At 39.7% G+C, this 27,098-nt stretch overlaps 1 protein-coding gene across 1 annotated transcript in view; it reads right to left on the reverse strand.

The window, feature by feature from the left end:
* The window catches only part of plxna4 (plexin A4), a 186,645-nt gene that overhangs the window by 44,460 nt on the left and 115,087 nt on the right, over positions 1 to 27,098 (reverse strand). Inside the window, exons 4-6 of the mRNA XM_077709697.1 lie at positions 18,063 to 18,191; positions 10,589 to 10,689; positions 360 to 483 (exon numbers count right to left, since the gene is read on the reverse strand). Of these exons, the coding sequence (XP_077565823.1) occupies positions 360 to 483; positions 10,589 to 10,689; positions 18,063 to 18,191 (354 nt within the window). The remainder of the gene's footprint in view (positions 1 to 359; positions 484 to 10,588; positions 10,690 to 18,062; positions 18,192 to 27,098) is intronic.

Consider the following 27,098-nt stretch of genomic DNA (forward strand, 5'->3'; position numbering starts at 1 on the left):
AGTAGATATTTAGATATTAAACTTTCTCTCATATGTATAATTTTGAGAGCTGGTTTCAACAGTACTTAGATATTAAACTATCTCTCATGAATATAATTTTGAGACCTGGTTTCAAAAGTAAACTCTCTGTCATAATTTGACCGGCGACCAAACGGCACCAAAAAAACGGCAACCAAAAGACTGGCGACCAAAAGACCGGCAACCAAAAGACCGGTGATCCAAAGATCGGCAACCAAAAGACCGGCAACCAAAAGACCGGCAACCAAAAGACCGGCGACCAAAAGACCGGCGACCAAAAGACCGGCAACCAAAAGACCGGCGACCAAACGTCCGGTCACGGATTAATCACATGGGCTCACCGTGACGCTGAACTGGGACACGGAGATGTTGTTGGGGTGCACGCTGAGGCGAACACACTGCTTGATGTCAGACGCAAAGCGGCGCGGCTCCTTCGAGCGCTCGCATTTCTCTTTTCTGGTGCACCTGTAAAAAAAAAAAAAAAAACAGGAAGACAAAAAGTGTTATTCATGGGTCTGTTGGGAACATTCCTCAGATTTCCCTCACAAGTGGATTCCCATTACAATGCATGGACATAGCTATGTGTTGAAAAACAATGGTGGCTCTATACGTGTAAGTAGAGCGGGCCCTTTGGGGAGGAGGCAGGTTTGAATCCCTAGCATTAACAGTCAATGCCAAGTGCAGGTAGAGGTGGCGGTTTAGACATATTAAAATGTCATTTAAAAAACGATTAAACCATTTTTTTTAAAACTAGGTCTACAATGTCTTCTGTGTCTGTCTTGCTACTGCCACCAATGAAATTTCCTCAATATGAGATGAAATAAAGTTCTAATGTAATCCAAACCAAAATATTGGTTTACATCCAGAATTTGGTGAGAGCTTGTTTGACGAAATACAGTGTTCCCTCGCTACTTCGCGGCTCAGCCACCGCGGACTCAGAGCTTCGCGGATTTTTTGGGGGAAAAAAATTAATAACTATATAAATATTACATCGAAACAACATAATTTACAGTTTTTTTTTGTTATAACATGAATTTCACTCTCTCTCTACCCGTATTCTATATGGTGTACTGTATACAGGGGGGTAAAAAAATAAAATAAAATAATAAACATTAAAAAGGTGTTTTTTTAAAAATTATATTCAAATTAAGCATTTTTGAAGGGGGAATCCCTACTTCACGGAAATTCACTTATCGCGGGTGGTCCCGGTCCCCATTAACCGCGATGACCGAGGGAACACTGTACTGCAAAATGTTGCCATTTGGGAAAAGCTATCCATATGGCTTTTGTCCTACTGTACCACACCTTTCTGCACGGGGAGAGAAATACACACATGATGCACTACTATCATTATAAGCGCTGGTCCACATAGCACAAACACGCATGGAAGGCCTCATGGGAGAGTCATTACTTGGCCCACTAGCCATGACCCCACTTTGGAGTCCAAGCCATTTCTTGATCCCCCTCGCAGCAATCAAGGGGAAATTGACACTTAGAATGGAACATATTCATCATTTGTCTTTATGGTACAATAAGTAGAACAAAAGCTACCACAAACACCAGCTTGCTGTGATGTAATTGTCTTATGCCTGCTCTTAATGACGCTATGATGAGGTTTGGAAGTAAAAACATACACAATGAGTCCAGTGAGGGAACTATCTAATGGAGAATTTGGTCTATGTGAGCATGTGTGGTGTACTTATTAGGCCATTTGTCTGGCTTACACCAGGCCACTGATGCCTCCTTAAGATGCCGCTAAGGCGGAGCCCTTCTTGATATTATACCACTCCATCTGCCTGGAATGGGAGTTAACAATATTATAAAAGTCTATTTCAATCTAAGGATATGAATGTCAATTTTTTAAAGAAAATGCATTACAACAGGTGTTAAAAGTATTTCAATCTAAGGATATGAATGTCATTTTTTTAAGAAAATGCATTACAACAGGTGTTAAAAGTCTTTCAATCTAAGGATATGAATGTCATTTTTTTAAAGAAAATGCATTACAACAGGTGTTAAAAGTCTATTTCAATCTAAGGATATGAATGTCAATTTTTTAAGGAAAATGTATTACAACAAGAGTTAAAAGTCTTTCAATCTAAGGATATGAATGTCAATTTTTTAAGGAAAATTTATTACATCAGGTGTTAAAAGTCTATTTCAATATAAGGATATGAATGTCATTTTTTTAAAGAAAATGTATTACAACAGGCTTTAAAAGTCTATTTCAATATAAGGATATGAATGTCAATTTATTAAAGAAAATGCATTACAACAGGTGTTAAAAGTCTATTTCAATCTAAGGATATGAATGTCAATATTTTTAAGAAAATGCATTACAACAGGGGTAGGGAACCCATGGCTTGGGAGCCATATGTGGCTCTTTTGATGGGTGTATATGGCTCTCCGCGAACCTGTGTGGCAACTGTGGCGCCAAAACTATCTCTAGCGCCTTTTTAAATCATAATTTTTCTTCATTAGACCAGGAGTGGGCAAACTTTTCGGCCCGGGAGCCACATTGACTTTAAAAATGTGACAGATGGGGCGGGTCAGCACAAGATATGATACATATAAAAAAGTGCATCCGTTAAAAGTACATATGAAACATAAACATAAAAAAAGGACTCAAGTATTAACATACTCAGCACTCATAATTCAAGTAAAAAATATAAAGTACAAAGTAAAGTAAAAAGGAATGTATTAAGAAATATTAAAATGTAATTTTAAAAATATATAGAGGGGCTGCAAAACATGAAAAACAAATAAGAGTGGACAGAGCTACTGCCACTGGCTTCCATGACTGACGGCGCCATCTCAAGGAAAAAAAACAAACATTATTTGGACAACGTCGGCGGGCCAGAATAAAAAACCTAACGGGGCCGTATGTGGCCCGCGGGCCGTATTTTGCACATTAATGCATTAGACTCTTCTGCATGCACACTCTCATTGAAACTCATTGATTAGCAACAGTGAAATAATGTTCTCAAAAGAATTCCGACGTTTTTTTTACTTTCAAAGTGTTGAAATGAATAATAAATGCTTACATTTTCATGTATTTTTACTTTAAAATTATGGCTCTCAAGGAATAATGCTTGAAAATATCAATTGTTTATGGCTCTCTTCATCAAAATGGTTCCCGTGATTGTAGACATACTAATATAGCATCACAAGGATGCTTAAGCAAACAAGCTGATGTGAATAATGAACTATATCCTTCCATCCTAACCAAGTACTTTAATGTGTTTTGAGTACAACAGTAGCCTCGGTATTGATTCAGCTGAGACGCATTGATGACCCTGTCGAAAAACAATATGGCCATTTTACACCGTGTATGCAAACACAGTGTAACCCTTCTTATTGATCTTTGTTGCATGGATTTGTATCCAAAGCCCACAAACGTAATTAAACATCTACAAGAGCATTTCAGTGGACTAACATTGCCGATTTTCTTCACAGTGATCAATGCTATTTACTCAGTTGGACAGGTTGATGTAGTTTTTTTGTGGAATTCCAACTTGGTTTCATTCATTCGGGTAGCATCTCGAAACAATGAAGCATATACCGTATTTTCACGACTATAAGGCGCACCGCATTATAAGGCGCACCCTCAATGAATGACATTTTTCCATATATAAGGTGCACTGTATTATAAGACGCACTGTATTACTCTTGTTCGTTTTGTGTTTTGCGGCTTTTATGTTTTAATGATTTGATGATTTTAATGATTGATGCTGTTTATTCTGTCTAATCACCCTCTTGCTACCTGCCACAATGTAATTTCCCGAATACGGGATGAATAAAGTTATCCAATCCAATCCAATCCAATCCAATAAGCTGCACTGTATTATAAGGCGCACTGTATTATAAGGTGCACTGTATTATAAGGCGCACTGTCTATTTTGGAGAAAATTTAAGACTTTTAAGTGTGCCTTATAGTCGTGAAAATACGGTAATTGCTATTGACTTCCAGGTATGAAGCATTCACTACACAGTCACCTCTAGAGCCAGCCATTGTTGATGTTTTGGATTTTTTGTATAAAATCTTGCAGTGGGGGAGGAGCTATATGATGGAGGATTTTGTAAACTAAGATGGCATCTGCATATTTAACAGTATTGTTTGAGTTCAGGCGTTTGTGTTTTTTTTAATATCCGACAGTGGTGGTTTTTCGTTTTTGGTTTTCTGTTTTTTCCCTATATAAGGCGCACTGGATTATAAGGCGCACTGTCTATTTTGGAGAAAATTTAAGACTTTTAAGTGCGCCTTATAGTCTTGAAAATACGGTACACAAAAATAAAGGTGTTTTAAAGGTTAAAAATGGCCGTTATCTTCTATTCTGAGTGTGTAAAAACAGACTCCTCTATTGGTTTGGCATTGATTGCACCGACAAGAAGCTCTCGAACAAACAAGAAGAAGACTTCAAGCGTGAAGCGATCGATGCTTACCAACGTTTGTCCAGAGAAGAAATCTAGCAAGCATAGAGGAGGTTTGTTCTCAAAATACGCAAAGTAGGATTCAAACGATGTGGGCATAAATGTGTTAATTGATCCAAATAGAAATGACTAGGAGCGAGTGCGGCGTCCAATCTGTCTTCCCGTCACGCGCCACGGCGGGCTTGATGGCCTCGTTAGCCACTGACGTGACTGACAGCTGACAGACTGGCATTATTGAATGCTGAAGGTGCGTTCACCAGGTAAACGGTCTGAAGAGTTTGAGTGTAGATGGATGTCAGCCAAGAAAAGAGTATTGTTTTAAAAATAAAAACATAGGAAGTAGTTCAGAATGACTGCCATTAAGTATTGCTGTACATTTGTACCATTTTGTCAGTAAAAAAAGGGTTTACCTAACAGATATTTTAAAAATACTTAAATTATTTGTCTCTCTCTACATATTTCTATATATATATTTGCGTACATATTTGTATATATGTGTACATATTTGTATATATGTGTACATATTTGTATATATGTGTACATATGTGTACATATTTGTATATATGTGTAAATATTTGTATATATGTGTACATATGTGTACATATTTGTATATATATGTGTACATATTTGTATATATATGTGCTTACATATTTGTATATATGTGTACATATCTGTATATATATGTGTACATATTTGTATATATGTGTACATATTTGTATATATGTGTACATATTTGTATATATGTGTGTACATATTTGTATATATATGTGTGTACATATTTGTATATATATGTGTGCATATTTGTATATATATGTGTGTACATATTTGTATATATATGTGTGTACAAATTTGTAGATATATGTGTACATTTGTATATATATATGTGTACATATTTGTATATGTATGTGTGTATGTGTATGTATATATATATGTATATATATATATATATATATATATATATATATATATATATATATATATATATATATATATATATATATATATATATATATATATATATATATATATATATATATATATATATATATATATATATATATATATATATATATATATATATATATATATATATATATATATATATATATATATATATATATATATATATATATATATATATATATATATATATATATATATATATATATATATATATATATATATATATATAGAGAGAGAGAGAGAGAGAGAGAGAGAGAGAGAGAGAGAGAGAGAGATAGATGAGCCTGCGATATTCGAGGGATTATTGTATTAGTGTTTTTATCATGGGATGCGCTTATTTAGATGCATGAGTCTGTTTAGATATGTTCTGATTGCATGCATGCGTGCATAGATTGTTTTTGCACTCAAGTACCACTTGAAAACTACGAGATAGCGCCAAGAAAAAGAAAGCATCAGATGGAGCATTTTGAAAGCAGAATGAGGAGAATCAAAACAGGTGAGGCTAGTGCTTGAATAGAAAGGAACGCATCCATAGGAAGGAATGTTTATGTTATACTTGCATGCATTGGAAGTCAAAGCAAGGAGGGAGTGTTGAGGCCCATTCTCCATAAACGCTGAGTGCTTGTCAAGGACAATGACTTCAAGCATGCAGACACAACACACACACACACACACACACACACACACACACACACACACACACACACACACACACACACACACACACACACACTCACACATTCACACACACACTCACACACTCACACACTCCTGTTGATTTCCTCCCTATTGATTGCCTTTCTCCTCTTCCCCTCGGCTCTGGGAGCTCCCCTCACCAATCTATAGAGTAAATAAAGCCTATGCTGATCGAAAGCGTAGAAAAGACAGGCGGGGTGATTTCAAGGTTGACTGGGAAACAGCAGCGTGACACTCACTTTGAACACTTTCAAGTAAACATTCCAACTTTAAAAATGGCTTCCACTGATGAAAACGTGACCGTACGTTTGGTCGCCAGTCAAATGGTGACAGATAATTTACTGTTGAAGCCAGCTCTCAAAATTATATTCATGAGAGATAGTTTAATATCTAAATATCTACTCTCTCTCTCTCTTAGATATTAAAGGGTTTAATATCTAAGAGAGAGAGAGTTTAATATCTAAGAGAGAGAGAGAGAGAGTTTAATATCTAAGTACTGTTTAATATCTAAGTAATGTTTAATATCTAAGTACTGTTTAATATCTAAGTAATGTTTAATATCTAAGAAGTGTTTAATATCTAGGTAGTGTTTAATATCTAAGTACTGTTTAATATCTAAGTAGTGTTTAATATCTATGTGCTGTTTAATATCTAAGTGCTGTTTAATTTCTAACTACTGTTTAATATCTAAGTACTGTTTAATATCCAAATACTGTTTAATATCCAAGTACCGTTTAATATCCAAGTACCGTTTAATATCCAAGTACTGTTTAATATCTAAGTACTGTTTAATATCTAAGTACATTTGACCGGCGACCAAAAGACCGGTGACCAAAAGACCGGCGACCAAAAGACCGGCAACCAAAAGACTGGCGACCAAGCGTCCGTTCACGTGAAAATGGCGGCCTCAATTCAAGAAATGAATTAAATTGGGTGTCTTTTTGCATATGGTAGACACACAAATAGACTACTTGGCCAAACACAAGTGATTCCATTTTGGAGCTGTTTCCAATCGCAGGAGGCTTCTTTGCGCAGTCACAAATTTGATGGGTGGTTGTGAAGTGGAGCCTGAGAGGATGAGCAGATTCTATCAGGCTAAGTGTGACAGGGCAATCTGTGGACACCCATTTGCCGCGTGGCCAGGAGCATGACCAGGGCGTTAATAGGCTTCTCACAAACACGCTTACATAGCGGCAAAAAGACAAGGAATCGCACACACATACACACGTTCAAAAGTTCAAATCAGACTCTAAAAAGTATACAGTGGTACTTCGTAATAACAGTTAAATTTCGGGCAAATATTTATCTTGAGAAAATTGGATATACGAGTATCCAAGAGGCTGCTAATAAGATCAGAAAAATACTTGTTTAATGTCTCTATGAGCACATTTTCAGTGTTTTTTTTTTTACCGTTAGTCAGTGCTAATACGAGATGAGTGTATATACTACTTCTCGTTGGCAAGTAGTCGTGTATTATCCTACTGTGAGGACATTTGTGTGCATCATTTTTGGACTATTTTGAAGGGAAGACAAAAGCAAACAACCCTCGATATGTTGCATCTGAAAGTCAGGGTGGAGGCGGGGCAAATAGAGCCAATCCGGGAGAAGAAAGGTATACAAATTTAAAACAAAATTAGAATTAAGTCTAGTGTACAGTTAGATTAAACGTATTTTAGAGTGTGTCTGCATTGTAATCCAAGTTCATTAAGATCTTATTTTAATACTATTAAACACATCTTAGTACTATTAAACCACTAGTTATTTGTTACTTTGTTAATAGATGGCATATTAGAACAAATACAAATGTTTTGCCAATCTTTAGTAATATTAAAAACATTTTAGTACTATTAAACCACTAGTTATGTGTTATTTTGTTAATAGATGGCGAATTAGAACAAATAAAAAAATCCAATCTTTAGTACTATTAAACACATTAGTACTATTAAACCATTAGTTATTGTTACTTTTTAATAGTTGGTGAATTAGAACAAAATATTTTTTTTTCCAATCTTTAGTACTATTAGATACACATTAGTACTATTAAATCGTTAGTTATTGTTCCTTTGTTAATAGACGGCAAATTAGAACAAATAAAAATGTTTTACCAATCCAATATCCAGTTTTGGGTGTTTTTTTTCAGAGGGTTGGAACAAATTAATTTGTTTTTAGTTCATTTCTATGGGAAACGTTCATTTGACTTATGAGTAAATCCACATACGAGCTCAGTCCCAGAAAGAATGAAGCTCTTATCTCAAGTTACCACTTTATACAATTTGAACTACTTCAAAGCCAAAATAGGGGAGTGTATTGTCGCAATAAAATAAAGAATAATGACATTTAAATTCAGTGACTCCATTCTATTTCCCCCCTCCCCCCCAAAAAAAATCTTAATATATCTAAAAAAATAATAGTAATAAAAAAAAACAGGTCTTAAAACTCATGACACAATTTGATTGCCTTCATATTTTATAAAACTACCGTATTTTCATGACTATAAGGCGCATCACATTATAAGGCGCACCCTCAATGAATGACATTTTCCATATATAAGGCGCACTGTATTATAAGGCGCACTGTATTATAAGGCGCACTGTATTATAAGGCGCACTGTTTTATAAGGCGCACTGTATTATAAGGCGAACCGTCTATTTTGGAGAAAATTTAAGACTTTTAGGTGCGCCTTATAGTCGTGAAAATACGGTAATTGCTATTGACTTCCAGGTATGAAGTACTCACTCACTACACAGTCACCTCTAGAGCCAGCCATTGTTGATGTTTTGGATTTTTCTGTATAAAATCTTGTGGGGGAGGAGCGATATGATGGGAGATGTTGTAAACTAAGATGGCATCTGCATATTTAACAGTATTGTTTCAGTTCAGGCGTTTGTGTTTTTTTAATATCCGACAGTGATGGTTTTTGGTTTTATGTTTTTTACATATATAAGGCGAACTCGTTTATAAGGCGTATTGTCTATTTTGGAGAAAATTTAAGACTTTAAAGTGCGCCTTATAGTCGTGAAAACACGGTACATATAAACGAAGGAATATACCCAAAATGATTGCATTATCTTGCCAAAATATACATGATGAAAAATAGACCAATTTTGAGTAGTTTCTCACTCTGTTCACACGTTTCCTTTCCATCCTTCTACTTGTCTTTTCTTTGTATCTCAGCCCCATTTTTCCTCCAGTTTTTTGGTCAATATGCTCCTCTCACATCTTTGCCCTCGCCGTGTCCTCTCCTCACCAGCGGGGATGGAGGTGCTAAATGCAGGCCACTAAAAAACACACTCACTCGCACACATCTCGACGTGCAAGCTATACCCGAGGGCTAGCACTGACACGAGAAAGCCATTTTCAATTTGCGGCGGAGTGGGAAATCAAGCAACCGCCCTTCCCACCCTCCCCAGTAGAGAGACGGGAGTTTGACAGCTGGCGGCAAAGAGTGCGAATGCAAGCGACAGATGGAAAGACGTCGACGCCGGACGGACCGGCTTCAAGTTGAATGGGGGCTAGGCTGGAAAGTGAACAGCTTAGACTACAAATTGGACATTTGCATGCTAGTTACCACGTTTTTCACGTCAGGTTCTGGTGACTTGACATAAGAGCAGCGTGCGCAATTGCGGACTACTCTCGTCTTCTCTGCGCAGCAGCAATCATATAGCGTGCAGTAAATAAAATCCATTTTTTTACCCCTTTCCCCATGATGGCTCTGTTTACGTGGCAACCAGAAGTAGTAGTTATGTACACTCTTATGTTTTTTTGTGTTTTACAGCATGTTTTACATGAAAAATTAGAGGGAACATTGACATGCACCTGACACGACATGGAGAAGAATAACGCCCGCGTATTTTTCGGACTATAAGTCGCACTAGCCAAAGTATAATAAATATATACAAGTTACACTGGAGCAATGTTCCCTTTAAGCTGCGCATGTGCGCACTACTCTCGTCTTCTCTGCACAGCAGCAATCATATGGCGCGCAGTAAATAAAATCCAATTTTCTTTTTACCCCTTTCCCCATGATGGCGCCGTTTACGCGGCAACCAGTGGTAGTTGCTCTGTCCAATCTTGTTTTTTTGTGTTTTACAGCCTTTTTACATGAAAAATTAGAGAGAACATTGACATGCACCTGCTTATGGCAGGTATGATACTAGTGTACCCATAGCGAGCAATGATAATGTCGCTCAAACTGGTACTCAGTGCAGTCAGAGAGGTTGTCTTTCTGCCCAGACCAAAGAAAAATTAGAGGGAACATTGCATAAGAGTGGCTTAGGTCTTTTTGCCACTGAGTGAGTGAGAAAAAGATAAAAAGGGGACGTACGAGTGACACTTTATCCCTAGAGGGCAACAGCAAGCGAGGTGACATATGGCGAGTTTGGCAAGCATTTTATAATAGCTGAGTTGCAGTGAAATGGCAGCTGGACTTTGGACAGAAGATTTCAAATCTAGTAAATGTACTGTATTGTATTGTACTTACGTGTTATGAAGGACACACCAGCCACAGTGAGGATCTCCAGAACCGAGACATTCGCTACAGGTGGAGTACTGACCGCAGGCTTCCACTGGCATCCTGGAGAGCTGGAGAGATGAAGAGGAAGTCAAACTACAAAAAGTCATCTGATGGAAGTCTACAAACGATAACCTCTTAGCATTTTGAGATTAAAAACATTCATTAAAGCCTTTTTTTCTGATTTCCGGCACCGACCGCCATCATAGTCGAGGGCTTTCGGGCATCCTCTTGTTACCACGACGACAGCAGATGCGAATAACAGGCAATTATTGACTGCCATCGCTTTGTCACGGCAAAGCCGAAGTGGAGTCGTTACAAGGTTGGATGCCCGGACGTTTGGTCGCCGGTCTTTTGGTTGCCGGTCAAATGGTGACAGAGTTTACTGTTGAAACCAGCTCTCAATATTATATTCATGAGAGAGAGTTTAATATTACTTATAAGTACTGTTTAATATTTAAGTACTGTTTAATATCCAATTACTGTTTAATATCCAACTACTGTTTAATATCCAAGTACTGTTTAATATCCAAGTACTGATTAATATCTAAGTACTGTTTAATATCTAAGTACTGTTTAATATCTAAGTACTGTTTAATATCTAAGTATTGTTTAATATCCAAGTACTGTTTAATATCTAAATACTGTTTAATATCTAAGTACTGTTTAATATATAAGTACTGTTTAATATCTAAGTACCGTTTAATATCTAAATACTGTTTAGTATCTGAGTACTGTTTAATATCTAAATACGGTTTACTATCTAAGTACGGTTTAATATCCAAGTACTCTTTTATATCTAAGTACTGTTTAATATCTAAGTACATTTGACCGGCAACCAAAAGACCGGCAACCAAAAGAACGGCGACCAAAAGAACGGCGACCAAAAGAACGGCGACCAAAAGAACGGCGACCAAAAGAATGGCGACCAAAAGAAAGGTGACCAAAAGAACGGTGACCAAAAGACTGGCAACCAAAAGAATGGCAACCAAAATAATGGCAACCAAAAGACCGGCGACCTAACGTTCGGTCACGGGCCGAAAAGTATGCCCACCCCTGGACTATGTGTTAAATTATGAAAGATACAGTCCCATTGTTTGCATGGGTTCTGTCTGGCTGCTCTTGACATAACAAAGCCCAGGATGAGCTGACACGGGTGTGAGCGTGCCGGGAGATTTGGGTTTCATAGCCGCTCGTGATAAAATGGCTGCCAAACCCTCACGCAGGTGACACAATGGCCTTTTTTTTTTTTACTCTTAGCGGCGAACCCCCGGTGTGCAGCGAGCGTCGGCGTGGCTCGTACGCCCTGAGATTCCATCTCGAACTCATCCCCTTTATCTAGCTAATGCAAATTGGCCTCTGCCTCAGCGGGAGGGGAGCAAACACACCGGTTGATTCACACACACACACACACTCACACTAAGATCCACCCCTATTGTTTTTCCACGTGTAATAACATGCAGCATTGCTCCTGAGGTTGACAAGGAGACGCAACGGCTTCAAATCCAGAATGCGCTCAACTGTGTGTGCACAGGAGTCGAATAGTGGGGTGCAGCTTTTTGTCACTACGCTCAGGTTTCTGACATCTGTCGTGTCTGTACTCAACAGACACCTCAAAATTGAAGTTGCGGAGGGAGCCAAAGTGTGCCATTGATCTGTTGTGCTATAAGAAGGAAGGTTATGGCTTAGCACTTCCATGCCAAGAAGTGCAAACTATGTTCCAGATTTTTCCTGTCATTTTAGGCAACTTGGCATTACGAGAAGTGGATTATGTTTTGGCAGAATTTCCAAGAAATGTCTATGATCCATAACATTTTCAAAGGTTTTTCTTTCGACCTTGCATGACCGGACGTTTGGTCGCCGGTCAAATGTACTTAGATATTAAACAGTACTTAGATATTAAACTATCTTTCGCTTAGATATTTAACTCTCTCTCTCATGAATATAATTTTGAGAGCTTGTTTCAAAAGTAAACTATCTGTCACCATTTGACCGGCGACCAAAAGACCGGCGACCAAACGTCCGAGCACTTTTTCGGCCTTGGGGCCACATTGACTCTACAAATTTGACAGGTGGGCCGGGTCAGCACAAGATACGATACATATAAAAAAGTGCATCCGTTAAGAGTACATATGAAACATAAACAGAAAAAAAGGACTAAAGTATTAACATACTCATCACTCATCATTAAAGTAATGAGTATCAAGTACAAAGTAAAGTAAAAAGGAATGTATTAAGAAATATTAAAATGGAATTTTAAAAAAAGCTGTAAAAAACACAAAAAACAAATAAGAGTGGACAGAGCTACTGCCACTGGCTTCCGCATGATGCCGCCATTTTGGGGAAAATAAAATAAAATAAAAAAACATTATTTGAACAACGTCGGCGGGCCTGATTAAAAAGCCTAATGGGGCCTTATGTGGCCCGCCTGCCATAGTTTGCCCAGTCGCTGGCACACATTCAGATGCCCCGAAAAAGTCAAGCCTCATTTCCAGAGTGCGGGTTTCGATAGCATTCACTCTGTCTCATGATACTTTTGAAAATGGAGAACGTGGATGACATTACAATGGGAATAAAACACAGGGACGGTGTTGCTGGTAATGCCCTCCTCTTTCTTGAATTTGCAAACGGCAGCCATTAGAAGCAAAACCCGGACTCCCTTCTTTGTGCACAGTAGGCTTAGATGGAATATAATGAGGCTTTTATAAAGACGGGAACTCAAGATCGCACTTCAAGTACATTTGATGCCTTAATGCGTAAGGATAGAAATGTTTCGTAATGGCAGCGTAATGCAGAAGAGTGAGAAATGTCGAGACAATCCCAATCCCGGTGACCCATGACTCAACCCGTCCAGGGAAAATGCGATCTTTTACAAAATGTGCCTCATCCCCGCCTTAAAAAATAAACAGCAAAGTATCAATTGGACAGTAGAAAAGCCATACTGCAATATCTTAGTGCAGAATTGTGAGCGTGCCAGTAACAAGACATTATGGAGTTAAATATACACTATGAGATGTACCGGCAGCCCTCCGGCTGTGCGTGTAATGTATGTGTAGTACTCATCTCCAATTAAATACCACGCAGTTATGCCTGTTACAGCTGAGGGATTCGGCTACAATCAAAGTGAAATGATTATGTACCTCAGTGCCAAAGGAAAAGCACAATCATGGACGACCCATTGTTGTGTAAATCGCAATTAATCACCCGCCATACTGTGAGCTACACTAATATTACACAAATTACTGAACTTTTAATGGCCACTATGGCATATACATTGTTTCGCCCTAATGAGTGATGAGGGCAATGTCAGCCGCCAATCTCCTTCACGCTTGACGTGCCGCTCACTTCGTAGATCGTTGGTTTTGTGACTGGACGTTTGGTCGCCAGTCTTTTGGTCGCTGGTCAAATGGTGACAGAGAGTTTACTGTTGAAACCAGCTTTCAAAATTATATTCATGAGAGAGTTTGATATCCAAATATCTACTATATTAAACAGTACTTTGATATTAAACATTACTTGTATATTAAACAGTACTTAGATATTAAACATTACTTAGATATTAAACAGTAATTAGATATTAAACCAGACATGGGAAAACTACGGCCCACGGGCCACATCCGGCCCATTAGGCCTTTTAATCCGGCCCGCCGATGTTGTCCAAATAATGTTTTTTTTTTTACCCCAAGATGGCGCAGTCACACAGAAGCCAGTGGCAGTAGCTCTGTCCACTCTTATTTGTTTTTGGTGTTTTCCAGCCCTTCTATCTTTTTTTAAATGACATTTTATTATTTCTTAATACATTCCTTTTGACTTGACTTTGTACTTTTTACTTGAATGATAAGTGATGAGTATGTTAATACTTTAGTCCTTTTTTCTGTTTATGTTTCATGTGTACTATTAACGCATGTAGTTTTTTTTTATATGTATCTTATCTTGTGCTGACCCGGCCCATCTGTCAAATTTTTAAAGTCAATGTGGCCCCCGGGTCCAAAAGTTTGCCCACCCTTGTATTAAACTCTCTCTCTGAGATATTAAACTCTCTCTCATGAATATAATTTCGATAGCTGGTTCCAACAGTAAACTCTCGGTCACCATTTGACTGGCAAACAAAAAGGAACCAAAAGACTGCCGACCAAAAGACCAGCGACCAAAAGACCAGCGACCAAAAGTCCGAGCACCGTTTTGGTTTACTATCACGAACTGGCTTAACGAACAGAGCTTGGCGGCCGAATGCGTGCTATTGTTTTCACTTGACGTCCCAAAAAGGTCAGATGAGGAAGCCGTCTAACCTGCTGTCTTTGAGACTGTCTCTGCGTGACAAATGATTGTGATGGGATCAATCATTTTCAGTTATCTTTGGACTCAAGATAGGCTCAAGCGCTTGGAAGGTTTTTTTCAATTTGTGTCATTTTCCCCTCAGAAAAAAAGCTAACCGTAAAAAAGGCCTGCAAAATCCTTTACAAATTGGAAGGAAGGCTTTTAAAAATCAGTGCAATTCCTAAACGTGAATCGTTAGAAAACTGAATTGAAACTCGTTCCTCTTGGATACCCCTTCCATCCTCAGAAAGTTTTGTAGTACTTCAGCAACAGAGATATAACTCGACAGTCACACACACTTTATCTGCATTTTAATCTGGTCGTAAACAACAGACCTCCGACTTTCCCTCGCTCATAAAATATCTGGACAATGACCTTCATTTGGACTATTTCAACTGTGTCAGACGTTCCGCCGGCGTTGCCTCGTAAAAACCCCCGCCAGGCCTTCTTTTGCGCTTAAAGCCTGCGTGAAAGCACTTTCAGTCTTTGCCTATCTGCAGACGGGAGATGAGTTGAGCTAGTACACAATGGGAGGCCATTAAAAAGGAGGACAAAAGGTAGAAAAACTTCCCATACTCAAACGTTTTCTGCCTTGCTGGCTTGACAAGTGTCATTGGCAGTGTTCTGCTTCCTTGTTAGACCGAATTGGGACGCCACATCTAAACACCTTCACCAGTCGAGCAGAAATGAATGGATACTGATACCAAACAGCTTTGAAGCAGTCTCAAATTAGTTGTCTGGCTCCTCTGGGGATGGGGAAGCGGTTGACTTTGAACGTTCCTCACCCAAGTATAGTACACATTCTCAATAATTCACTCTTACAGATCTGCATTTGCTACACGGCATATCAATAATTGAGCACCACCAGTGCGGCGGCGGCGGTGAGACATGGTTTTTACGGCAAATGCTAGGCAACCAGCCCTACGGCTACCAAACATTTCTGATATGAGGTGCAGTTGTATTTTACTTGTAGCTCCTGGAGTTGGTGCCTTTAAAAGAAAAAAAACATTTGTGCAGTACAGATGCTCCCCTACTTACGAACGAGTTAGGTTCCGAGTGCTTGTTCATAAGTTGAAAGTGTTTATAAATTGAAATTGTTCAAATTGAAGTTGATTCAGTGCTATATTTTGTATTATAATGTATGTTTAAGGCTTATATAAGTATATTGAAGGTTTATAGAAGTGCATTTGTATGTTTAAGGCTTTTATAAATAACCGGCATTGGTTTGTACTGAAAAAAATCAATAATGGAGAGAATACATACAGTACTGTATACATACACTAGAGAGATTTACTAGAATCTGGCCGAAAGAAGCTATCCAACTACGATTGCACAGTTTTCTTCTTTTTTTCATCATAAATGATTCGGTAGCACTGTATGGCATCATTCAATTGATTTGCAGCCTTTGTGCAACGTTCAATATTTGGGTCCTGCTGCTCCATCTTTCTGTTTTGAAATAGTACTGACGGTGGAACCATCCAAGTTGTATTCCTGTGCAACGCTCACCATTTTCTCACCCGCATCAAGCTTCTTTATTATTGCCACTTTGGTTTGAAATGAAATGGCTTGCCTCTTCCTTGCACCTTCCTCACTTTTCAGCCTTTTGCTTTTCACCAACCATATTGAATAATGGATGTACCAGATATTTAATGATAGAAATGAAAAAGATACTTGGCGCACTGGAGATACGTTCACGCACTTCCGCACTACAACGAACTGGGCAAAGGAAGGTGGATCCTGGGTAAGCGGAGTCCTCACAGCGCCAGGCGTCGGTATTAGCGGCGTAAAGAAGCACTACTCGGAAAAAGCCGCGCAATACAAAATCGAACTTACCAACATTTTTCGACTTAAACGCAATTTGCAGACATGTTCGTATGTACCGTTAGTTCGTAAGTTAAATATTCGTAAGTAGGGCAGCATCTGTATATTCAAAGAGGAAATCTTCCAATCTTTTTTTTTACGATGACATTATTAAGTTCCACTAGCTCAGAGTTACACAGTGGAGTCTTTCAGGGAGCCACAGGGGGTCTCTGTCGAGCACACCGACCTCTACAGGTCAGTCATCAGTGAATCTGAAGAGGACGTTCCAAGGGTGTGCTTGGAACAGCAGGGGTGGAGCTTAATCGACCCGTTCTGTCGGGATTCTTATTGGTTCTGTCTTTAGACACTCTCCCAGGGTTTGGGTCTCAGGCCTGGACCCAGCATGGCGTCTCCTTCTTATAGATGGTTCAGGACTACTTTTTATTCCGTATTGCGAACTCGGGTTTGTGTTCACCTGAAGCTTGACGCTATTGAAGAAAGTATCTTTTGGTGAATATTGCTTGGGTGGGATTATTCCCCCGATACTCCTCCCGGATACACCTGGGAAGGTCCATGTTTTAACTAGGCTAATAGACTAATTAGCCTAAAAGCCACTCCCATTGCCAAACTGGACAGTTACAATCACTTAGTGTTTATTTTTCCAATATGGACTAATTGAAGAGCCTAAATGTGTAACACAATATGGGATGCAAGGGAATAGAAGACAATGGGAAGAGAAGGAAATTAAGAAACGCTAATCATTTAAATGTGATACAGTGTCTCCATCTTGGAGCTCCAATTATGGAAATTCCAAGAGAGGCGAGAAGTAAGGAATCTAATTTTGCTGGTTAACAGATTTGCAGAAGTGATAATTGGATTCCATGACAAAACGGAATTCTAAATGGACCCAATCCACTGAATCCTAGTCAGTGTTCTAATATTCTTTCTGCCTTGAACTCTTTCGTTTTGATCCTTAACTTTATTCCATGGAAAGGCAATATTGCCTTTAATTTCGACTAGAGAAATTTCACATGGGTTTGGATTCAGTGAGTGTAACATAAAGGTAGAAATGCTGAATCACACATTGTTCATACACTTGGCGTGTGCATAAATGCAGCTATTTTTGCCCTGGAGGTATACAAAGCCTCCCAGTGGCGGCATCCATTAGACAGAGTGCTGCAATGTCACTCTGCATTTCACCTTCCAACAGTGCGAACAACACAGGCACCTTCCTAAGTCCCCATACTCACACTATTTTTTTTTCCATTCTACTAAAATACAACCACGAATTATTTTGCCCTGCAACACATGACCTCGAGCATCTTACTTGGGTCTCGGACATGACGTAGAGGTAGTGGTGATCGGCGGAGAAGGCCATGTCGCGGAGGATCGGTCCGTTTTCCACCGCTTGTACTGTCTCGTACTGCAGGACTCGGGAGGACCCATCCACTCGAATCTGAAAGAAAATTAGGAAAGAGATTTAGTGATTGGATCAATAAAAAACAAATATTTACTGGGTCAAAGCGGTGCTCGGATATTTGGTCACCGGTCTTTTGGTCGCCGGGTCTTTTGGTCGCCGGGTCTTTTGGTCGCCGGGTCTTTGGGTCGCCGGTCTTTTGGTCGCCGGTCTTTTGGTCGCCGGTCAAATGGTGACAGAGAGTTTAATGTTTAAACCAGCTCTCAAAATTATATTCAGAGAGAGAGTTGAATAACGAAGAGAGAGAGTTGAACATTAAGCGAGACAGTTGAATATCTAAGAGAGAGAGAGTTTAATATCTAAGAGAGAGAGAGTTTAATATCTAAGAGAGAGAATTGAATATCTAAGAGAGAGAGCTGAATATCTAAGAGAGAGAGTTGAATATCTAAGAGAAAGATTTTAACATCTACGTACTGTTTAATATCTATGAGCTGGCTTCAACAGTAAACTCTCTAACACCATTTGATCGGCGACCAAAAGACTGGCGACCAAGAGGGACCAAAAGACTGGCGACCAAGAGGGACCAAAAGACTGGCGACCAAAAGAGACCAAAAGACTGGCGACCAAAAGACCGGCGACTAAAAGACCGGCGACCAAACGACCGGCGACCAAACGACCGGCGACCAAAAGACCGGCGACCAAACGTCTGGTCACAAATGGAGTAAATGGTCAGACTGTCTGGCACAGTCTGATCAGAGAGTAACAGATGAGCACAATCCTATGGGTTATCCTCATTATCATCCTGCCACTCAGTCTGCATCTTCTCAATATTATCCATAGATGTTTATGCTAAATAGGGGACCAAACAGATCGCTCACCTTCCCCAACAACTACGAGGCAAAATGAAGTCAGCCTGGCGGCGGAGGCCTATTGTGTCGTGCTAATGTGATAGCAGAGATTAGCATTGTAATCCATTTAGCATAGAGCGGCTAATCCCCTCATTGGCGTCGGAACGGAATCAGATAATGTTGGCTACCACCGCCGTGGTTGCCTTAATGATTGTAGGCTGTTCAAACATTAACACTAAGATGTTTTAATTATGCCAATGAAACATGGTTAGAAGCTCATCATCAGTGGCATTGGAAGATAGGGAGACATTTATGTACTTCTTACAACTAGCTTCATTGCTATAAAAAGATATCGATGGCCTACACCAGTTATTTAGTCCCTGACTAGTGTTGGTGTCCGTTTTTCTACTTATTGTGGCTTGCTGCTGGAAATGTTGCATTTCCTGATCTCTCTAATCAACCCAGCATCCACAGGTTGATTCATTGTCCTTTTCTTCAATGCATTTAGCTGATTGACATTCAAACTTTAAAAAAAACTACCGTGCGGAAGCAGTGTTATCACCCAAGTGTATTGTAATTAATCATAGAGGGACTCGCCTGTCCTTGCTAGCATCTGCTTCAGATCTAATTATCTTTGCTGCCATTTTACCTGCAAAAGCCACTGAGGTGAAACGAGACACGGCCATCAAAATTCCAAAAAGAATCTGTTCACACCTGTCCGACCACATACGTATTCTGCCAGGTGCCCAAAAGTTTTGGAGTTTGCTTTGACCTTTGACCTGATGTTTGGTCGCCGGTCTATTGGTCGCCGGTCAAATGGTGACAGAGAGTTTACTGTTGTAGCCAGCTCTCAAAATTATATTCATAAGAGAGAGTTTAATATCTAAGAGAGAGAGAGAGAGTTTAATATCTAAGGGAGAGTTTAATATGGAAGAGAGAGTTTAAAATGGAAGAGAGAGTTTAATATCTAAGAGAGAGAGTTTAATATCTAAGAGAGAATTTAATATGTAAGAGAGAGTTTAAATATCTAAGTACTGTTTAATATATAAGTACTGTTTAATATCTAAGTAATGTTTAATATCCAACTACTGTTTAATATCTAAGTACTGTCTAATATCCAAGTATTGTTTAATATCTAAGTACTGTTGAATATCTAAGTTCTGTTTAATATCTAAATACTGTTAAATATCTAAGTACTGTTTAATATCTAAGTACTGTTTAATATCTAAGTACTGTTTAATATCTAAGTACTGTTAAATATATAAGTACTGTTTAATATCTAAGTACTTTTGACCGGCGACCAAAAGATCAGAGACCAAGCGTCCGGTCACGGTGTGAGACAGTCTGACCATCTACTCCACTAGATCCCCTCATGGTGGTAAAAATAACAACACATGGGTGACTCAAACTAAAACGAGAAGACAAGACCAAAACTGCCGTTTGTGAACAACACCAAAAACAACAACAAAAAAGACACCACTTGAGAAGATGGTCTTTTTTTAGCCCTTATTTGGAAAGATATTGCAGTCACAGAATGTGTTTCATCTCACTCTCTGCGGGTCCGTTGGCTAGAAAAAGGCGCGATGCAGTCAGGGAAGCCATTCCGGTGCGAAAGCCACAGGATTATCTTCTCGCTGCGTCTACATTTTGGCAGTGAACGTGACAAAAGGCACATTGGAAACTTCCTTGCACTCTGTAAGGAATCAATTTGCCACAGGCTCCGACCGCAACGCTGAGCCCACAACCCAACAATAACCGTGGAGAAGGACGGTGTGCTTGCTAGGCAATGGAATATGGATTCTGCGGGGCAAGAGTCACACGGTTAAGTAGCGTGCTAAGCATAGCACAATGGCGACTAACACCTCTGCATTTGAATCACCCTGGATAAAATGCTGAGTAAAATGTCCCTGTGCTCTGACCTGAGACCGTGAGACTGCAGAGACGTACATCGGTAGGAGGGGAATATTGTCCAAGGTCATGGTTGAGAAAGGGGAGGTGTGTGAGCTATTGCCTGTCGTGACTGGATGTTTGGTCGCCGGTCTTTTGGTCGCTGGTCAAATGTACTTAAATATTAAACAGTACTTACATATTAATCTTTCTCTCTTAGATATTAAATCTCTCTCACGAATATAATTTTGAGAGCTGGTTTCAACAGTAAACACTGTCACCATTTGACCGGCGACCAAAAGACCGGCAACCAAAAGACCGGAAACCAAAGGACCTGCGACCAAAAGACCTTTGACCAAAAGACCTGTGACCAAAAGACCGGTGACTACAAGACCGGCAACCTAAAGACCTGTGACCAAAAGACCGGTGACTACAAGACCGGCAACCTAAAGACCAGCGACCTAAAGACCAGCGACCTAAAGACCAGCGACCTGAAGACCGGCGACAAAAAGACCGGCGACAAAAAGACCGGCGACCAAAAGACCGGCGACCAAAAGACCAGCGACCAAAAGACCGGCGACTAAAAGACCGGCGACCAAAAGACCGGCGACCAAAAGTCCGAGCACCATTGCCTGTGCAACAGCATACATGCTTCCCTTAAAGACAACATCATGGTCACGACGGCAGTCAGTTTTGTCATGAGTCGTGCCAAAAATCCTGATGACTATTCCGAGCGTTTTCGTCAACCAAACACAGCATGTCAGTCAGCTAGACAACGGGGAGGAACACAGACTGTGAAGGAGACGGTAATGAAAAAAATATAACACATCTCCGCTACGTAATGGCAACGTGTCTCTTCTCACGCTCCATTCATTTCGACAGTGTTGGTCCGAATGCCAGAATTTGTCCGGCTCAATAAAAAACGAGAGGAAAAAAAACGCTGGGATCCATTTCACGGCGTCAATCATTGCTGGAACAAAAAAAAATCTGTTATATTGCCTACGTGTGGCTTCAGGCAAGATGGACTCGTGGCGGATTGGACGTTAATCTGGGGGAATTAATGCCAATGTGTCACTCTGAAGCCTGAGAGGAAGAAAAACTACTTAGTGCTAAAGCTGCAAGGCCTCTGGAGAAAGTGCTCCAGGTGATGTCAATAATAATAATTCTGATTGTATTCATACATAGTTTTGGATTTTAGTCGGTATCAATAAATACCTCCGTCTAAAACGTACTAGCAGCGAGCAAAGAAAAAAATACTACCGATGTGGAAGCTAGCAAGGAAAGTATGACCTTTGTTGGAGTTATTTTGTGATACTATTTTATATATATATATATATATATATATATATATATATATATATATATATATATATATATATATATATATATATATATATATATATATATATATATATATATATATATATGATGATATACGATGATTGTTACAGCTGTTGTTTCTGCATATGCAATTGGATTAATCAATAACCTTGTAATTGTTTTTATATTTTTATTATCTCTTTTGTGACGAGGACGATGTCAGAATGAACTCTCCTTGCAAAATGATCACCACAGATGCCAAAATAATTAAATATATGTATATATATATATATATATATATATATATATATATATATATATATATATATATATATATATATATATATATATATATATATATATATATATATATTTATATAAATAATCAGATATCCCCCTGTATTGTTTTATAATCATATTAAAGTATAATTAACGATGAACCTAACAACCTTTACCTAATCTTAGGGCAGAACAGTCAAGGAAATATCTAAAACAGGGATGTGAACTTATATTTGACCACAAGGTTTCTGCCCCCTACTCATTTGGGATCTGAAAACACCCTGCAAAATCCACAGGGGCAACCCCCTAGCCCGTTGACTGACCGGGGTGGCATTCAAGGAGAGCTTCTGGTTAGAGTCCCTAGATCCACGTGGCCTGCTAATCTAACCTTATCCCCCTGCTGAGAAACACTGAGGCTTACTCTGAGTATTACCCTGAGGGGGCTGATGGTGTTTTTGGACGTGAAGGGAGGGAGACACATGTCCAGAGGCTTCCCAATTCATTTCTCCCTCCTTTTGCTCCAAAGAAGTGAGTGGCAGGTTTGCCTGTTATCGCTGCCTTAGAGCATCAGGACTCCATGTTCAAAAACCTCCTACTAGGTAAAAGTGTCAGTTTAGATGGACTACCTGCAAATGACAAGTGCTTCGGCCAAAGAGATTTTTTAAAATGTTCTCTTTTGGAAGAAGAAATGTACTTTTCTCAAGTTGTAAAATGGACACGTTATATTGTGGAAAGTGCTAACTTTGGCTAGTTGTTCTCGGAGTTGGCCGGGGTGCCGTGAATGTTCGAGAGATTCCAAGTTTACGAGTCAGTTTTAGGAAGTCTGGCTTCCAACGCGTCTGTGCCGCGGTCCATAAACACTCCAGAATACGGGATGAAATAAAGTTCTATCCTAACCAATGTTCCCTCTAATTTTTCATTGGTCTGGGCAGGAAGACAACTTCCTTGAGTGTAGTGAGTATCAGTGTGAGTGACATCATCATTGCTCGCTATGGGCACACCAGTATCACACCAGCCATAAGCAGTTGCATATCAATAATCCCTCTAATTTTTCATGTAAAACATGCTACAGGGGTGTCAAACATACGGCCCGCGGGCCGGATCCGGCCCGTCTGGTGGTTTGGTACGGCCCGGGGAAGAAAGCTGCATTGTATAAAAAAAATATGAATTTTCTTTAAAATTTGTAGTTCTTGTATTATCCGCTAAGGGTGTTTTAGTACTTGCAGACAACATGAAAGAAACACTGCTTATTTCTCTGATCAATTTTATGTACAACACACTTAAATATATGTTTAACTGTGTAAAAGTGTTGTTAAAATTGCACATACTTTATTTATGCTCTTAATGTTATTCTCTTGTTCATAATATATTGTTCATAATGTAAAAGGAAAATTCTGTTTATAAACATTTTGATAATTTACTCATTCTTTGCACTTATGATTAGTATTAGTGACTAATACAAAGGAAAAAAGTGGGCTTATTGCTAGTTCTATGTAATTTTGCATTGAGTTTGCAGTGAGTAACGGCACCCTCGTTGCTGGATATTGAGGAATTATCCATCCTTTGTTCGGTGGAAATATTCTGAATGATTTTTTACCCTATGTGACTATCCGGTAATACAATGATTGGTCATTTGATTTGGTCTGGTTAGGGAAAAAACCCAAATCTGTGTTTTCTTCCAAACCAATTATTCCCTCAGCTTTTTCCTCCTTACTTGAGATCACAAGAGGTGCTGCTTGAGGCATAAAAGACCCCACAGAGAAGGCAAAGACATAATTTGAGGCGCGAATTGCCACCTGTGTCTCTATTAGTAGAGCAACCTGGTGGCCATGCTGCAAAAGCGGCACGCAAGCCATTATATTTTGGTGACCGCAGGCCACAGTGGGAAAGTTAAAAGGCTTTGGGAGCCATTAAACAAGTCAACACACTTACCCCCACTGAGCATGGTGGGCATCAAATCAACCTTTTTTTTTTTGGAGGTTCAAGAGTCAGCCTTTCAAGGCCACACAATCGTGGTGTATAGCGGGAAGCCTCCAAACTGCCTGACCGGACGTTTGGTCGCTGGACGTTTGGTCGCCGGACGTTTGGTCGCCGGACGTTTGGTCGCCGGATGTTTGGTCGCCGGTCTTTTGGTCGCCGGTCTTTTGGTCGCCGGTCTTTTGGTCGCCTGTCTTTTGGTCGCGGGTCTTTTTGTCGCGGGTCTTTTGGTCGCGGGTCTTTTGGTCGCGGGTCTTTTGGTCGCCGGTCTTTTGGTCGCAGGCGTTTGGTCGCCGGTCTTTTGGTCACCGGTCTTTTGGTCGCCGGTCTTTTGGTCGCCGGTCTTTTGGTCGCCGGTCTTTTGGTCGCCGGTCTTTTGGTCGCCGGTCTTTTGGTCGCCGGTCTTTTGGTCGCCGGTCTTTTGGTCGCCGGTCTTTTGGTCGCCGGTCTTTTGGTCGCCGGTCTTTTGGTCGCCGGTCTTTTGGTCGCCGGTCTTTTGGTCGCCGGTCTTTTGGTCGCCGGTCTTTTGGTCGCGGGTCTTTTGATCGCCGGTCAAATTGTGAGAGTTTACTGTTGAAACCAGCTCTCAAAGTTATCATATTCATGAGAGAGAGTTTAATATCTAAGAAAGAGAGTTTAATGTCTAAGTACTGTTTAATATGTAAGTACTGTTGAAAACAGTAGATATTTAGATATTAAACTCTCTCTCATGAATATAATTTTGAGAGCTGGTTCCAACAGTACTTAGATATTAAACAGTACTTAGATATTAAACAATATTTTCTGTTACCATTTGACCGGCGAGCAAAAGACCGGCGACCAAACGTCAGAGCACCCCAAACTAGACTTCATTTTGTTTATGTAAAGAACCTCATTCCAAATATCATTTTCAAATATTCCACTACCAATAGCTCTCACAGTGCCAAACATGAAATAACTATCTGCACGCCACCACGGCAAAACCAGCTGAAATCCAAACTGCAATTCAAAATACAGTCCACCTCACCTCCCACGTTAGCCACATCGGAACCCACATCGGCGAACCAATCCGGCCTGCCTCACTGCCGCTTTGATGAAACATAACGAGGGCAGTATCACATTGACTTATGAACTCTATTCAGTGACCCACGTTGACCTGAAGATGCACAGGTAGGGAAAATGAGCAGGAATGTAGTACAATTCGTCTTGTGATGATGGACTTTGATCAGATAACTCTCCCCCCCATATAGCCAGCGCCATGTTACGGCATCCCTCCATACATTTATCTCCATCAGACCATCAAACAGCAGCTCTCACAGACAGGATTCTGAGTCTGTTTCAGCTTGCTAATGACCTATTGACACCCTTGCATCAGCTTGAGTTGGAAGGTGAGGGCACGACCTTCATTGCTGACTATCTGCCTATCAGTCTGGCCTCTTGTATATGTCCAACATCCCTTCTGGACATGTTTACGAGAGCGGTATAACACTTATAGAAACAGTCTCACTGCTGAATGTATACAATTGAACAAATTAAGACGCAAAAGTTTACCGAGGAGAACAAAAACGGAAAGTCGTTGGGTGTAAATAATGAATAGGGAGCCCAAAGCCCAGACGCTGTCTGAAAGCAGCCTGTATCCTGTTACCACACACACACACACACACACACACACACACACACACACACACACACACACACACACACACACACACACACACACACACACACACACATGTTGCACACACACACACAGTCCCAGTGACCTCAGTATACCAATTTGTAGGAGTACTGCAAGTCCTGAATGGTGTCCTAGTTTTTTACAATAATCCAATGATTTATACGGAACACACATGAAGTATAGTCTCCTAGTAAGCAGTATTACTCTTTATATGATAGGACAAACAATCGTATACACTAGTAGAGAGCCTTCTCTGCTGGCCTAAGAAATATCTGAATCATATATTATATTTTGTCCATTAATACTTGCTAAATAATTCCAAATTGTCAGTTAGCTACCTTTCATAGCTTTCCCCCTGGTTGTACTGCTTCCAGATGTATGTGTTTCTTATATTTAAGTATTTAACCAATCACATTTCAGCCATTATTTGTTGCCGGGGTCAGAAATCTGCCTCAATGCCTTCACAATCAGTTCTGCAGGCTCTGCTGCATTAAACAAGCGTCGATAAGACTGTTGCTTTCAGCATTAGCTTCGATGGTAATAGAAAATAAGGAAGAAAGAAAGGAGGATGGATATTGTGTACAGTTAAATAGGATTTTTGGTGAGTAAAATATCGCTATATTCCAAAATAATACATAAATTGTATGAGGTTATTATTGATTATTTTTATGTGTCACAGCTGTAGATGCAGTAGAGGTTTTATAGCCATAAAATAGTTTTTGAGGGTTGGACTGAAGGCTTTGCAAGAAAATACACAGACCGCCACTGATATATACACACACACACACAGACTTCTATAGATATCCATAACTGCAGTACTCTTATCACACCAAAACAAAAGAGGGGTACACAACTGTACCAAATGTAGTGACGATGCACGTACAAGGCGCAAAGTCATTATGTTCCTCGCGTGTGCAAATTTGCACATCGCCCGCCTCCCGTTTACTTGCACACGGGGGTGATTTATGAGTTTTCCTC

The sequence above is a fragment of the Stigmatopora nigra genome, chromosome 23, assembly GCF_051989575.1.
Source record: "Stigmatopora nigra isolate UIUO_SnigA chromosome 23, RoL_Snig_1.1, whole genome shotgun sequence".
In the NCBI taxonomy this organism is placed as follows: domain Eukaryota; kingdom Metazoa; phylum Chordata; class Actinopteri; order Syngnathiformes; family Syngnathidae; genus Stigmatopora; species Stigmatopora nigra.